At 37.1% G+C, this 13,818-nt stretch overlaps 1 protein-coding gene across 2 annotated transcripts in view; it reads right to left on the reverse strand.

The window, feature by feature from the left end:
- CTNNAL1 (catenin alpha like 1) overlaps positions 1-13,818 on the reverse strand; it is a 59,084-nt gene that overhangs the window by 18,063 nt on the left and 27,203 nt on the right. For both annotated transcript variants that reach the window (XM_064443200.1, XM_064443199.1), the window contains exons 4-8: positions 10,448-10,567; positions 8,164-8,253; positions 7,676-7,846; positions 5,779-5,979; positions 2,803-2,889 (exon numbers count right to left, since the gene is read on the reverse strand). In XM_064443200.1, the coding sequence (XP_064299270.1) occupies positions 2,803-2,889; positions 5,779-5,979; positions 7,676-7,846; positions 8,164-8,253; positions 10,448-10,567 (669 nt within the window). The remainder of the gene's footprint in view (positions 1-2,802; positions 2,890-5,778; positions 5,980-7,675; positions 7,847-8,163; positions 8,254-10,447; positions 10,568-13,818) is intronic.

Raw genomic sequence — 13,818 nt, forward strand, 5'->3', positions numbered from 1 at the left:
CTGTGAAGGACTCTGCCTGACAACTGCTATCAGCAACAGCTGCCGCTAGTTCTAGTGACTAGTCATAGTAGGTTTACCTATGCCCTGTAATCAGCCCCATTTTAAAACCATAGGTAAAAACAAAATAGCAACCTCATTAGAAATAGCAGACCATTCCTATGCTCAGAAGACTATTATGAGTCTTGTAATATTACACTTACTTTGCTGGACTGCACCGAGTATACACACTAACCTTCTTCTTGAACAGCCAATTTTTCAAGTTCGTGTGAATGCAATGAGCTTGAAATTGTGACACTGGTGAGCCTTGACTCTGTAGAGAAGGGCATGTTTACTAGAATGATATGTTGGTTTTTTCATTCCACTGGACCCTACCTATTTTTACCCCCTTCCCTGGCAGTACTTCCTGTGCAGTACAGAATTAAGGTTTTGTGTTTGTTCTTTGTTGTTGTTGTTTGTTGTTGGGGTTTTTTAATTATTATTTCATGCAAGAAACCTGAATTGTTGCCTCAAAATCTGCTGTGTCTGTTTTTCAGAGAAGAAAAAAAGCTATGACAACCTGTTATAAGCTATTTATATAACATTGCTCACATGCCATTAAAAATTAGCACAAACCACTAATCTCAGAAATGAAATCAGCTCTGAAGAAAGGATATCTGCAAGGCTTGTAAAGTTAGAATAGGAACTGGCAATTCTCTTTTATATATAGGCTACATAAAAATTACCTTTTCATTACATATTCTTTTCATCCTGATCTAAAAAATAAATTTCCTTCTACTTAACACTGTTCTCTGATCACCAGCAGGAAAATCATCTCAAGGAAGGAACATAACTTTCATTTCTTCCATAAAGTGACAGAGATGGGAAAAAACTACTTTTAACAAGGCTGCCTTGTGGTGTGTTCTCAGCCACCCAGGCTCTCAAAAACATTTTAATTCAAGTCACAATACTTAAGTTTCACCCATCGAGATCCTGGCTGGCGACTGATACACTGCAGCACCTGAAGTCACACTGACAGGACAGTCCTCCTCAGCCATGTACAGAAGCGTAGCTACTCTGAGATCAATCCAATCACCACATGGAGAACAAAGAAAATTATGTAATACTCTAAGTTTACTTCTATAAGCAGCATGAATCCTGTGCATTTTAGAAAGCTCTTACTAAGCAAGCTTTCATACTCTACATGTCACCAAAAAAAGTCATACAGAACTTAGGATTTGTTAGTTTAGAAACCCACACCCACTCAATTTGCTCCATGATTTCTAAAACACTGTGCTACGTTTTCACCTGCATTGCTTTTAATATAGAGCTACATCACAGGGCACAGGTAACTTGCTATTTTGTATTTTATGCCACCTCTGTTAGCCTGTTTACAGAAGGAAATTTTCTATTGTTGTCACCTGACAAAAGTCTTTAACTTAAATGTGGTAAATGTGAGGTCTTTGTTGTATGACATTTTCATAAATAGAAACACAATATGGTATGAGCTGCAAGAAAGTAGAAGATACTAATGATTTCTTCCACATACTGTATTCCAGCCACCTTCAGCTTTATGATCTATGCAATTACATAGTCACACACTATTTTGACTGGGAACCCTTCCTCCTCATTCAGCACATGGGAGTGATGTTACTCAAAAAGGAGGATCTTATAGTTAAAGCAGCTGAATGTCACTCCAGAAAAGCTCTGCTACCAACTTCCTACATAATGGTGACCAAAGAAAAAAACTGATTAATCAAAGTGCACAAATTATGTATCCTCCATTTTCTGGGAGCCCATCACACTGCCTGACAGCAGAAGCACAAAGCACTTAACTGCAACTGAAATAGCGTCAAAGCACTGTTCAAATCTTCATGACAGCTGCAGGAATTGTAATCTAGAAGATAAAATGTCTCACTTCGCCTCTATTAAAAATATGCAGCATGATTTTTTGAGCAGTTGAGGTTTTCCAGTTACAGCAGCTGAGAGCTCAGTCCAAGCACGTTCACCATATTTTGCTAACATCTTTGCACTGCTCTGTAGCCTAGTATTGAAATCCTCACTGTCCTTAGTCTTAATTTCTCCATCTGTTTAAAGGAACAATAATAGGAAGCAGTTGAAGATATCTGAATGCTTTGCAAATATTATTTTGGAAGATGCCATAAACCAGTAATTCTGTCTTTGGCTTAAATCTGTGGGACAAGACAGCAATGCTATCCATTAATGGCGCGGGGGAGGACCCTGATCAGCAAGTGCAGTCCATCCCATGTACCAGATGAGGCAGCTATCTCATATGTGTATGTTGACACGCAGCATGCTTGCTTTTAGGAAAAGAATGATTTACAGCAGGCACATACACAGCTGCCAACTGTACAGAAAAACACCTGAATATAAGGCACTGTCATAACACGTTTCTGCTGTAGAAATCATTAGAACAGGTTAAGTACAAACAGCAAATTTAATTTATTCACTTAAGCACATACTACAAGTATTTAAAACAGTGATGCCTGCATCCCCAAGGAAAGTTTAGCCTTTACATTTAAAGTAATGATTAGATATGCAGTAATTATTTCCAAACATCTTTTTTTCTTTACTGTTGTCAGAGTTAGCAAAGAGCCTATGTATCCCAAAGATTTCTAATCGGTTTTAAGTAAGGACACAGAAGATGACTGCATACTAGCTCCCAGATGCAATTCTGATTTAGCTACTCCTATCTACAAATAGATACTAGCCTTTTTGGGTACAAGATCCTATTTTACAACTTCACATACAACAAACAAGACATTCAAGCTTTTATTCAATTTATGCTGCTTAAACTAGACTTACCTCTCTTTTAAGTTCATTCATGCACTGGCATGTTTTTAAAATGGCTACTTCCAAGTCTTCCATAATATCCTTTGTCTTCTGGTTTTGCTACAAGCCAAAGAAAGCAACCAACAAAATATTACACAAAACCCCAGCAAAACCCACCTTCACATCATGTGTCATTACTTCAAGTTGTTTTAGAAGACAGCCTTTTCTTTCTAGTGTAATGTTTTCATTTGCACATCCTATGTATATTTTACTTGAAAAATTGTTTTATAGAAACTTTTATCACTAAATCAAATGTAGAACTAACAGTGATACAAGCTAATTGGATCCATTCAACAGGAATTTATTCCTAAACCTCACTGACCTTTTTTTCAGGAAAAGGGTTTCCTTAAGCTTTACAACTTCCAGAAATCTTCTATCTAAACCTCCTGAAGTACAGCAACAGCTTAAGGCATTTTAATTTTTTAAATATAAACACCCTTTTAAAATAAAATGATACCTAAAATATTCCACCATATGTTCTATACTGAATTAAAAAAAGCTTACTTAAAGCATCCTTTTAAGATTTTAGAGCATCTAATTTTAAACATGTACAGTAGCTAACAACATTTCGTTGAGGTAGCTTCAAGACAGAGCTCCCACTTCTGCAAATAGCACCTATCTATGGAACAATACAAACGTCAAGAGGCGTACGCTGGGAAAAGAATTAAGTAGCAGTGATTTTGCATTTTACTCCAAAATATACTGGAAACAGTTATCCAAGTGGGACTGTTAACACAGCCATAGCTGCAGAAAAAACAGCCCCTCAGAACCTAAATGAACAAACACATACATGCACAAAATGTGTGTGGGATATAGACATGCACACCCTCCATTTTATTTAAAGGCAAAAAAAACCCAAGCCAAGCCAATATGATAATTTTATCAGGTATTCTTAAATGTTTTAAGTCTCAAAGCTACCTGTTCCTCAAATTTAATGCTTTCCTTTAAGCCATTTGTATAGAAGTGTAACATCACAAGATCACTTTTAACACAAGTAACAAAATGTTTTACACTCACTAGAGTGTCCTTTTTATTTCTTTTACTTATTTAATGTGCATATTTTTGCTCCTTCTATGTGCAACATTTTTTTCCTATTAAACAGAAGGGAAGGAATTGTCTAGCCAAAATAAGGTTACAGAAAAACGTAAAACAGAACAGCAGCTTGCGACCTTATGAGCTCAAACATACACAGGAAGGATTTCGGAAACATTTAAAATTCAATCAATAGCATTAGGTTATCTGTTGTGCTCCAGCTAGTTTTCATTAACATACAATAGCTCAAAAAAGACCAGTTCAGTGATGTCAATCTAATTCAGGCTTGACCTCGGTTTCAAGACATTTCTATTTTAAAATACACTTTTGACAGAACACAGAGTTACCCTGCTTGCTAAAACCAAGTACGGTGAATGGAAAGGGAAATAACTGGGCACTCTAAGAGCTCTACATATCCCCCAGTTCATGCATCCCCAAAGCATGATAGTATTTATTTTTTTTTTAAATCAACACTCCCACTTGAATTACATTAAGTCACTCTGAAAATATTCACCCTCTGATCAAGCTGCTGAGCTGAAACTAAAAAGCTACCTCAGTGAGCTGATGTTAATTTATCTGCTTACTGCGTCTTCAGTCACAGCTAGGCTGGGTTATTTATTAATGAAGCTACTTAATGCATAAGCACACATGCGCATGCCCAAGTATTTTCACAGGTCATATATATGCATAGTCTTGTACACTATCACTTGAAACATAGCACGTAAATTATTTAAAGGTGACAATTTTCCACCAGTAACAGAACCTAGAAATACCCAAGTGTACTGGCTTTGGCTGGGACAGAATTAATTTTCTTCACAGTATCTGGTATGGTGCTGTTTTGGATTTGTGATAAACAGGGTTGATAATGTGGGGATGTGTTAGCTATTGCTGAGCAGTGCTTACACAGCTGCCTACCAGGGCTAACCACCAACACCAAGCTAAACAGTTTTAGTTTCTTATAGTTATGGGATTCTGTGCAATTAATATTTTATATGTGTTTTCTTTGTAATAACAGTCTGTATTATCAATAACATTTATATGCTCTTCAAACTGCACTGCTGCATTAAGAACACCTGACTGCAGGATCTGATTCAAAGAGGAACAAAGGAGCAAAACTGCTTTCGCATAATAGACTCAGTTAAGTAAGTAACCTATACTAGCACACATCTGCCATATTTCAGAGTGTTGATAAGATTTTGTGCTATATGTTTCCCCAGGAACAAGACTAAAAGCAAGTCAGCATCAGAAACAGAAACCGCACTTTGCATCTCTGCTTTTTCTCCCCCTTTTACACGTATCTTCTATCATCTTCAATGAACAAGGTAAGACAAATGACAGAGGGAGGCTTAATGTGCTGCTGCTTTAAAATGGAAAACTACCATCATATAAATCTTGTAAAAAGGACAAACAAAAATTGCCTGTAAGTCTTGTCTCTGTTCTCTCCCTCCTCTTTCCACAAGATTAAAAAACAGTAAATTTATTTAGAATATTTCCCTTTTCAATAATTTAAGCATTTTGTTTCTTGTTTTCAACAGAATATTGAATCTGTGGTCACTGCCATGGGATAAAGGCAACTGAAGTGTCTGAACTACTCAAAAGACCTAACTGTTCAAGACTCTGCAATGACACTTTTCATTCGCCTTCTTGTTTCCACTCACAGCTTCAGTATAATTATGCTACCACCACTAGTAGCCTAATTCAGCCCTCAGAGAATCAAAGCAGCAATACCACTGGGGCGGCAGGAGGACAGAACACATTGAAGCTGCAGAAGCACAGAACAAACTCTGGCTTCCGGGATCAGCTCTCACTGTGAGGAATTCACACAGTTCTCTCTTCCTAGCCCAGAAGAAACAACTGCATTAAAAATTTCCTTCCAAAGTAGAGGTGAAAAGATTTACTTTGCTAAAAAGCTCTTACAGCTTGCATCCACACTGAAACCAGCTGCTCTAGTTCCATTTTAGCCTGTTTAGACAGCTCCAAAATGTGTTCTCTGTGCTCATGACTGGTATAGGCAGAGTCTGTGAAGTCCTCCGTATGTTCCAGGATAACTTCCAGCATTGTTGAAAGGTTCTCTTTCGAGAGAAAATAAAGATTCTCACGAAGACCCTCCACCTTATTCTGAAAAAGAAGAATATCAGTTCCTTGAGAATTTATGTAGTTATACAGTTGTGAAGCAATTGCAGAAAGCAGATGCATTGTTTTACTTTTTAATTATTATTATTCACTTATCTTCAAAGTAATCCAACAATTTGCTATGTGCTGATTTTGGCAGGAACAGAGTTATTTTTCTTCATTGTAGCTAGTATGGGGCTGGTGTTCTGGATTTGTGCTGAAAACAGTGTTGATAACACAAGGATGTTTTAGTTACTGCTGAGCAGGGCTTACACAGAGTCAAGGCCTCTTCTGCTTCTCACCCCACCCCACTAGCAAGGTACACAAGAAGCTGGGAGGCGACACAGCCAGGACAGCTGACCCCAACTCAAAGGGATATCCCACACGATGTGACGCCATGCTCAGTATACAAAGCTGGGGGAAGCAGAAGGAAGGAGGGGATGCTCGGAGTGATGCCGTTTGTCTTCCCAAGTAACTGTTACACATGATGGAGCCCTGCTTTCCTGGAGATGGCTGAAGCAGTGAACGAATTCCTTGTTTTGCTTTGCTTGTGTGCCTGGCTTGTGCTTTACCTATTAAACTGTCTTTATCTCCACCCATGAGTCCTCTCACTTTTACTCTTCTGATTCTCTCCCCCATCCCATTGGAGTGGGCGAGTTGATGGTTGGGTTAAACCACGACAGCTTGTATGCAGATCTCCAGTTTATGGTTTGGGATTTTTTTTTAAATATAATACCATCAGCAAATTACTGGCCACTTATCAGAAGAAACAGCAAATATACTACTGTTCTAGTGCTGTCAATAAAAAGTTTAAGTTCAGTAAGTTTCAGAAATTGTGTATTCACGTTTTGCTTGATCTTTCCACATCTGTATCATCTATTTTGATTATTTTTCTAAAAATTTACATGTAGAAAATTGAATACTTTCATAGAATCATAGACTCATTAAGGTTGGGAAAGACCTCGAGGATCATCAAGTCCAACCATCAATCCCATGCCCTGAAGTGCCGGGTCTACATGTCTTAAATACATCTGGGGATGGTGACTTCACTACCTCTCTGGGCAGCCTGTTCCAATGCCTGAGGGGCACTCTGAAGTGCCTTTGAGGCACTTAAAAAAAGTTCAACCAAATTCTAAAGGCAGGGGAATAAATAAAAAATAAAAAAAAAGTGACTCCAAAGAAATAAACCACAGTTGTTCATTAACTGTTCTTAACCTAGTATGAAATTCAGAAAAGCCTTTATCAGGAAAAAGCAACTGAGCTACAAGATACAATTTCAATTCATAACGTTTCTTCTGAATGACAGTTTGCTCTTTTAAATGTTTGCATGAATATTTTTGTACGCAGTTTTAAAAATACTACAAAGCACAAAGCAAAAAGTCTTCAACAACAACTATTTCAATGAAGTTGTGATGGGCTTCCTGATACTGAGGTTTATTCAACGTCAAGGCATCACCTCAACAAAACACTAGTCCCTAATGCATTCTGATTTAGGAGGAGATGGCAAGTATCAGGTGTATTTTGGCAATGACAATGAAATTATAATCACCTCTTGTCAGATTCTCTAACATTCTGGGACAGTTATTTAAGTTAACACTGCTGAAAAGAGGAAGCTCCACCCTTTGGAATTTTATTTTTTTTTTAATTCTGGTTTGGAGGTAATTTATTAGGATGTAGAAAACAATACTATTTCTACCCTTACCTTGAATTCTTTGATGCCAGAATATATGCTGATGGGGGCCATTTCATTTTCTCCATTTGGTCTAGAGTCAGTTACAATTTCTATTACCTGTTCCAAAGCTAATCTCATCCGATGAAAAACTCCATCTTTGTTTATACGAGCAGATTCACAGTCTGGATGCCTCAGACAAGTCTTTTTAAAGAAATCAAAGTAAGTATTATGAAAGAGTACACATGCAGTATAGTGAAATGAATGCTTCCTGCTAAGGCAAGTATAAAAAAATGTGTTAGCATACGATAAATTCTTTCTGTTAAACTGCTATTGTGTTAATTAGAATTCAAACCATTACTCAGAATATAAAGATTTGCTTTTCCTCTACTCATTCTTTACTCTTACACCCTTCTTTAGCGTGAAGTTTGAAGTGGCGCTGAGAAAGAAGAGTCAGCTATCCTGCCAGATGCCACACTCTGATTTATTCAAGTTGTGTAAGAGTGCACATACTCACTCACCTTTGAAGCGGTTAGGAGCATCATGGTGCACTTCTCAAGAACAGCCCTAGATGCTGCCATTCTTGCCTTTTTCTTCTCATCCTTCAAATCCTAAACACCAAAAGGAAAAAGTGACCTGAATATTACACAGCATCTAAAATGTTCACTGCTTGTGAGACCGGAAAAGGAAACTCTCTTGCAGATGGATGAGTTGTCAGGCATAAAGAAGCTTTCTCACAACTGCTATTTTCAGCCTAACTCATGATCTAGAACTTGCTTTTCAGACAGATTTTAATCTATGCATTTATTCTTGGCTCTATTAAATTCAGACTTCAAAGTACGAAGATCTCAGATATACAGAGCATGTTATGTAAACTGTCACTAATTTTACTATCTTGATCATATAGCGTTATTCATAAAACAGAAAAATTAGAGGAAAGGGATAGCTGACAAAATATTTTCTGAAATGGGGGAGAAGGTAAAACAGAGAACACTAGCTTTTCATTATACTGTAATGAAGGAAATGTAAAATAAATCAAATCATCTGTCTACTTGAGTGTTATTTGTTACTGGTAGGTAGTAAATATATGGTTTCAACAGGCTAAAAAAAATAGTTCTCTGTAGAAAGGCATTGAGTACAGAAACTTCTCAAGAACTCTCTAGTGAGAAGGATATACCTGCAAAACCGAACTATACCCCCAGAAAAGCTCACCAAAAGGAAAGAATTTAGAGTCCAAATTCGGACGGGGGTGGGAGGAGGGAAGAGGGCAAGACATGAATCCCTCAACATGTAAGAGGGTCTAACAAGAGGAAGAACTTATATCTACTGCTAAGAACTTCGATGCTCGCAAATATAGCTGAGTGCTATTTAAGTGTTACACAGGCAACTGAATGGGACCAGCTGAAAAGGGAACAGTTTACAGGATGGAATTAATCCTAATTTACCCTAGATTAGCAAAAAAAGCCCAGATAAATCACAGCAGCAGTCTTAAAAGTTTTACAAAAATCTTATTTAGCAACTACAGAAACTCTTTAAGACCAAAATCACTACATTTACAAAACAAGCAAACAAAAAATCCCACTCATTTCTGAAATTCTGACATTACATTCTGATAAATCTGACTATGCTCAAGAGTTTCTGGCATACCTATTATAATTATACTACAGAAAAATACTTTGAGGGTTGTCTCCTCCCAATAAAAATAGAAATGCCACATAGCAGCCTACACACTGTACAGTGATCATATCAAGAAAGTGCTGAAACAATTTAAAAAGTAGTAATGAAACACTCTTTCCAAAAGAGTCAAGTTTTGGAGGGGACAGCCAAAGACCAGTTAACATTGAAAACCAAAAACAATTGAAAAGAATATAACTTAATAGTAATGCACCCTTCTCTTTCCAAGGAAGAACTGTTATGAATATTTCAGGGAAACATAAAGAGTTCATTTCCAAGCAGGTATTTCCTTTAGTTACAATGTAGCTCTTCCAGAACGGATTCTTTGCTACTGAGCATGTACTTAGCAGACTCAGAACACATCAATAATAAAGAGATGTATGAGATTGGCCAATTGTTTATACAAATTGAATTCTGAATATTGCTTGATGTTAGGGACTCTGTATATCTATAATCAAACCCTGGTTCAGTTCCGAATGGAGGATTTGATTGCCAAGAGAAAGCAACTAGAGCTTACAGCAGAAGCCTTAAGCCTCCGCAAACCTTATTTACGCTGAAGAAGCAGCAAAAAGCTTCCTACATTAATGAAAGGCTTTGAAAAAGTAGCTGCACGCAAGAAGTAAAAAACCATTACCTCAACATAATAAGGTTTTGACCTAAACCTAGAAGAATATTCCAGAATAATTAAAAAAGGCAAGCAAATGCTTTCTTAGGATCTAAAGATTTCACATTTGGAGTTTCCTAAAACAATTACTCTGCTTTCAAACCTCTTCAACTATGTGCAAACATCAAATGTTTCTGTCAAGTAACAACAGACAAATTCTCTAACACAGTAATAAGCCAGAAACGTTAGAGGGAAAAGACAGTGATTGAAGCCAAAGGACACCTCAAGTAACATGCACCCAGGCTTCTGGAAGACATGCAGATCAAACAACGCAGTGGTATTTCTCAGGCTGAGCTTTAAAATCAAAGCATGTCCTTTGGATGGAGCAAGCAGAAGTTAGGTTTCAGAGACAGGACACTAACAATTGTTTTGTAATACTCAATCATCCCAGAAGAACCAAATCTTCCAGTGAATCAGATGAAAATGATACCTTACAACATCTCTCACAGCTTTTTATTAATACTTACATTCTGACGATCTCCAGTTAAATGGGCAAACTCTACCATTTCATTTCCAAACTGGCTGAATATTTGTACAAACTCCTGGAAACTACTGACTTTTTCTAGCTGTTCCATTGTTGCAAGAACCTGCAAGATAAGGGAAAATACTGTAGATTATCAAGATGCTAAACAGAAAACGTTATTACTAAATCACAAGTGTCTGCAAATAATAATATTCCTAGATCATGCTGTTGAAGATGTATACATTTTTTCACTATTTAAGCATTAATAACTCAAGAGCTGGAAATCAAGTCTAAATTAGTCATCACGCTTCATTTAATATGTTGTCAACCCTCAAAAAACATTTTCCTCACTCTTCCCAGAATCAAGAGTAATAGTATTACAGGATTCACTCTACAGTTTCAGGAAGAATGTTACTGTTATATTAAATTCAAAAACATAAGTACTTGAAATTAATATACAGATTATATCCCTATGTTGTAACTCTCAATTTCAAAATTCAATTTCAGGTGCATAACCTTCAAAGTCTAAAACCACAGTTGCACAGATGTTTTGATGGCTGTGTGCATTAAAAGAAAAGCAACGCCATCCCACAAACAAAAACAAGTATAGTTTTATATTGTCCATAACAACTTATTCTAACTCTGAAGATTTTTATTAGCTTTATATAAAACAAAGAACTAAAGGAACCCAAGTTGGATCAAACCCTTATTTACATACATAAAAACCATGTGAAATCAGCAATTTTTAAAATATTCAGCAAAAAAAATATCATATAGCTTGTAAGTTACAGAAGCTATCCCTCCTGAAGTCACTACAATATGGTTTATAACAGAGATTAACATTAGGGTTTTTCAGGTTAGAGGTATAGTTGCTAATCCCTAAGTGATCTTTCAAATCCACTAAATGTCTTCAGAAAGGCAGACAGTCAAAGCAGTTCTTTATTGTGTTTCAGACTGGAGATAAGCTACCACGTGAAAATTTAACAAACTGTACTTGAAAGGGAGAAACAGAGAAACTTCAACTTATTTTTCCTTTCCTATGCCAAAAGTATCTTCCCCCTAACTAAAAAAGCAGTCTACACACCTGATTACAAACTACCCCTTCCCTGCAACCCAGGCAAACCCTCCTAGAAGCACCCTTTCTTTTGTAACGGAGCAACTGATCAATCTCATAATTTATGTAAAGCAAATGTTCCACCAAATCCTGTGAGCACTGTGGAACTGACTGCTTTGCCACGCAATATTAGCTGAAGTTTCTGTCTGAGTATCTTATGTTATGTAGCCAGTTCCACAAAGGCTGCAGAAAGATGAACTTTAGTGATTCAGGTGTTGATACATGAGCAAGGCCGGGAAACAAAGGACTTGGAAGGAAGCTGCACAAAGTTGAAGATATGAAAATAGCAGTATGAGAGTAGAAGAAACAGAACCACAGGACTAGCAAAGTAAGGATGTAGACAAGTGAATGTGAAGAAAGGAGAAAACATACAAGTTAAGGTCCAACTTTCTTTTCTAAGAATGGATAAAAAAAAAGATAACAGCAATTATGCTCTATCATTCTACGTTTAGAGGAAGTAAAGTACTTCACGAGTACGGTCTTGGTTGCAAGCAACTCTGTTGCAGTTACCCTAGAGCAAGTTTTTCTGTCATGACAAATATCTTGTCAGATAAAAATTTCAGTGAAAGCATATGCATTTCCATTACAGCTTACAATTTTAGACATTCCAGACATTCCAAGAAACTACATACAGGGAAAAACCATATAGTCAGCTCTAAATTTGTCTAAAGCTTATTCAAGAAGCTGTTAAAACGCAAAACACCCACGATGTCTTCATAATTTTTCATTTTAAACTTTCTTCAACATAAGACACACAAATAGTAATTAAAACACACATTTTTAAATACAAGGTTAAAAATATGCATCAAAAAAAGGCTTTAAGTTCCACTTTCTATTAATATCTAAATTAGAACTTAGTATTACAGCTACTGCTGCACTATGAACGTGGCCTTTCAGATGGTAGTTGTAGGCTGACATCACTCCAGGGCACATCCATATTTTTATCCAATCCACACAGTGCAGCAACACCCCCCACTACCTGTCACCTCCCTATTCGTTTTTCTGGCACTCCTAACCTGACTGATGACAGTAAGCAGAGCAAGACTTTAAGCTCACTGATGCAGTAACTAAGTCTGATGGACAGCAAAACAAATTTTGTAAGGTAGGAAAGATGCGGACAGGGACTTAAGAAATGCACACAATCTAAGAACACAGGGACAGTATATATGGTGCAGAGGACACAGAAGCAGGGACAGTCTCATTGGGATCATCAACCAGAGGTTGGGTTCTGGAGCACATCACCATTCCAGAAGATTTCAGTTACTTCATCAGTCTATGAGATTGGATGTCCAACCACTAAACAGCTGTTTTTCTGTCCTTTGCCCCTGGTTGACTTAACTACTCTTGATTCATTCAAGGAAGATGATGATAATGAAAATGAAGGTGTTCAGAAAGAGGCAGCAAGAAAACTGGTGCTAAAAGTTTAATATTGGGCATTCAGTCTAAGAGGAAAATGCAGCTGAGATGATCTGGAACAGTAACCTACTCCAAGAAGCTGGCATCTGCTCCACTTGGCAGTTCTGATGGTCCTGTTCCTGCCTTTCCATCCTCTACACCATATTATACTACACTGCCTCTGAGTATTTGTGTGCTCTTAAGTCCCTGCCCACATCATCCCTCTACCACAATATTCCTTACAGGAAGAACTGCTTTGCTATCCATCATATCAGTGTCTGACCCACTTTTCAGGAGTGTACTCTACAAATATCAGGTTATGCCTCTATAAGACACCATCATTTGTTTCATTTGGTCCTAGAGATGGGAATTGCTCTACACGTAGCATAAACAGAAGCAGACATTCTCCAACACATGTAGACTACACACAGAAAGGAGAAGTCAGTAAAACCCAAAAGACCACAAAGACTAGGGTGACTATGGCAATCAGTCAGACACACTCTGGAATGAGACTTAATTTTACATACCTTCAAAATGAAATCGTACCTATGCTTACTATATTCATATAACTGTACATATGACAATAGTTTCATATATATGACAATAGTTTCATATATATGACAATAGTTTCATATATATGACAATAGTTTCATATATATGACAATAGTTTCATATATATGACAATAGTTTCATATATATTTAAGACTATCATAAACCATGCCCTGCTGCTGAAACAATATATTTCTCCTTATCCCTTTGTGATACAAGCATTTGCACAGTTGCTCTGTAGCCTAAATCTGTGTTAACACCAGCCACTTTTGGAAAGGTAAATTCAGATCCCTGCATGGCTGCAGATGACAGCAGAA

Source organism: Phalacrocorax carbo, chromosome 2 (assembly GCF_963921805.1).
Source record: "Phalacrocorax carbo chromosome 2, bPhaCar2.1, whole genome shotgun sequence".
Taxonomy (NCBI): Eukaryota; Metazoa; Chordata; class Aves; order Suliformes; family Phalacrocoracidae; genus Phalacrocorax; species Phalacrocorax carbo.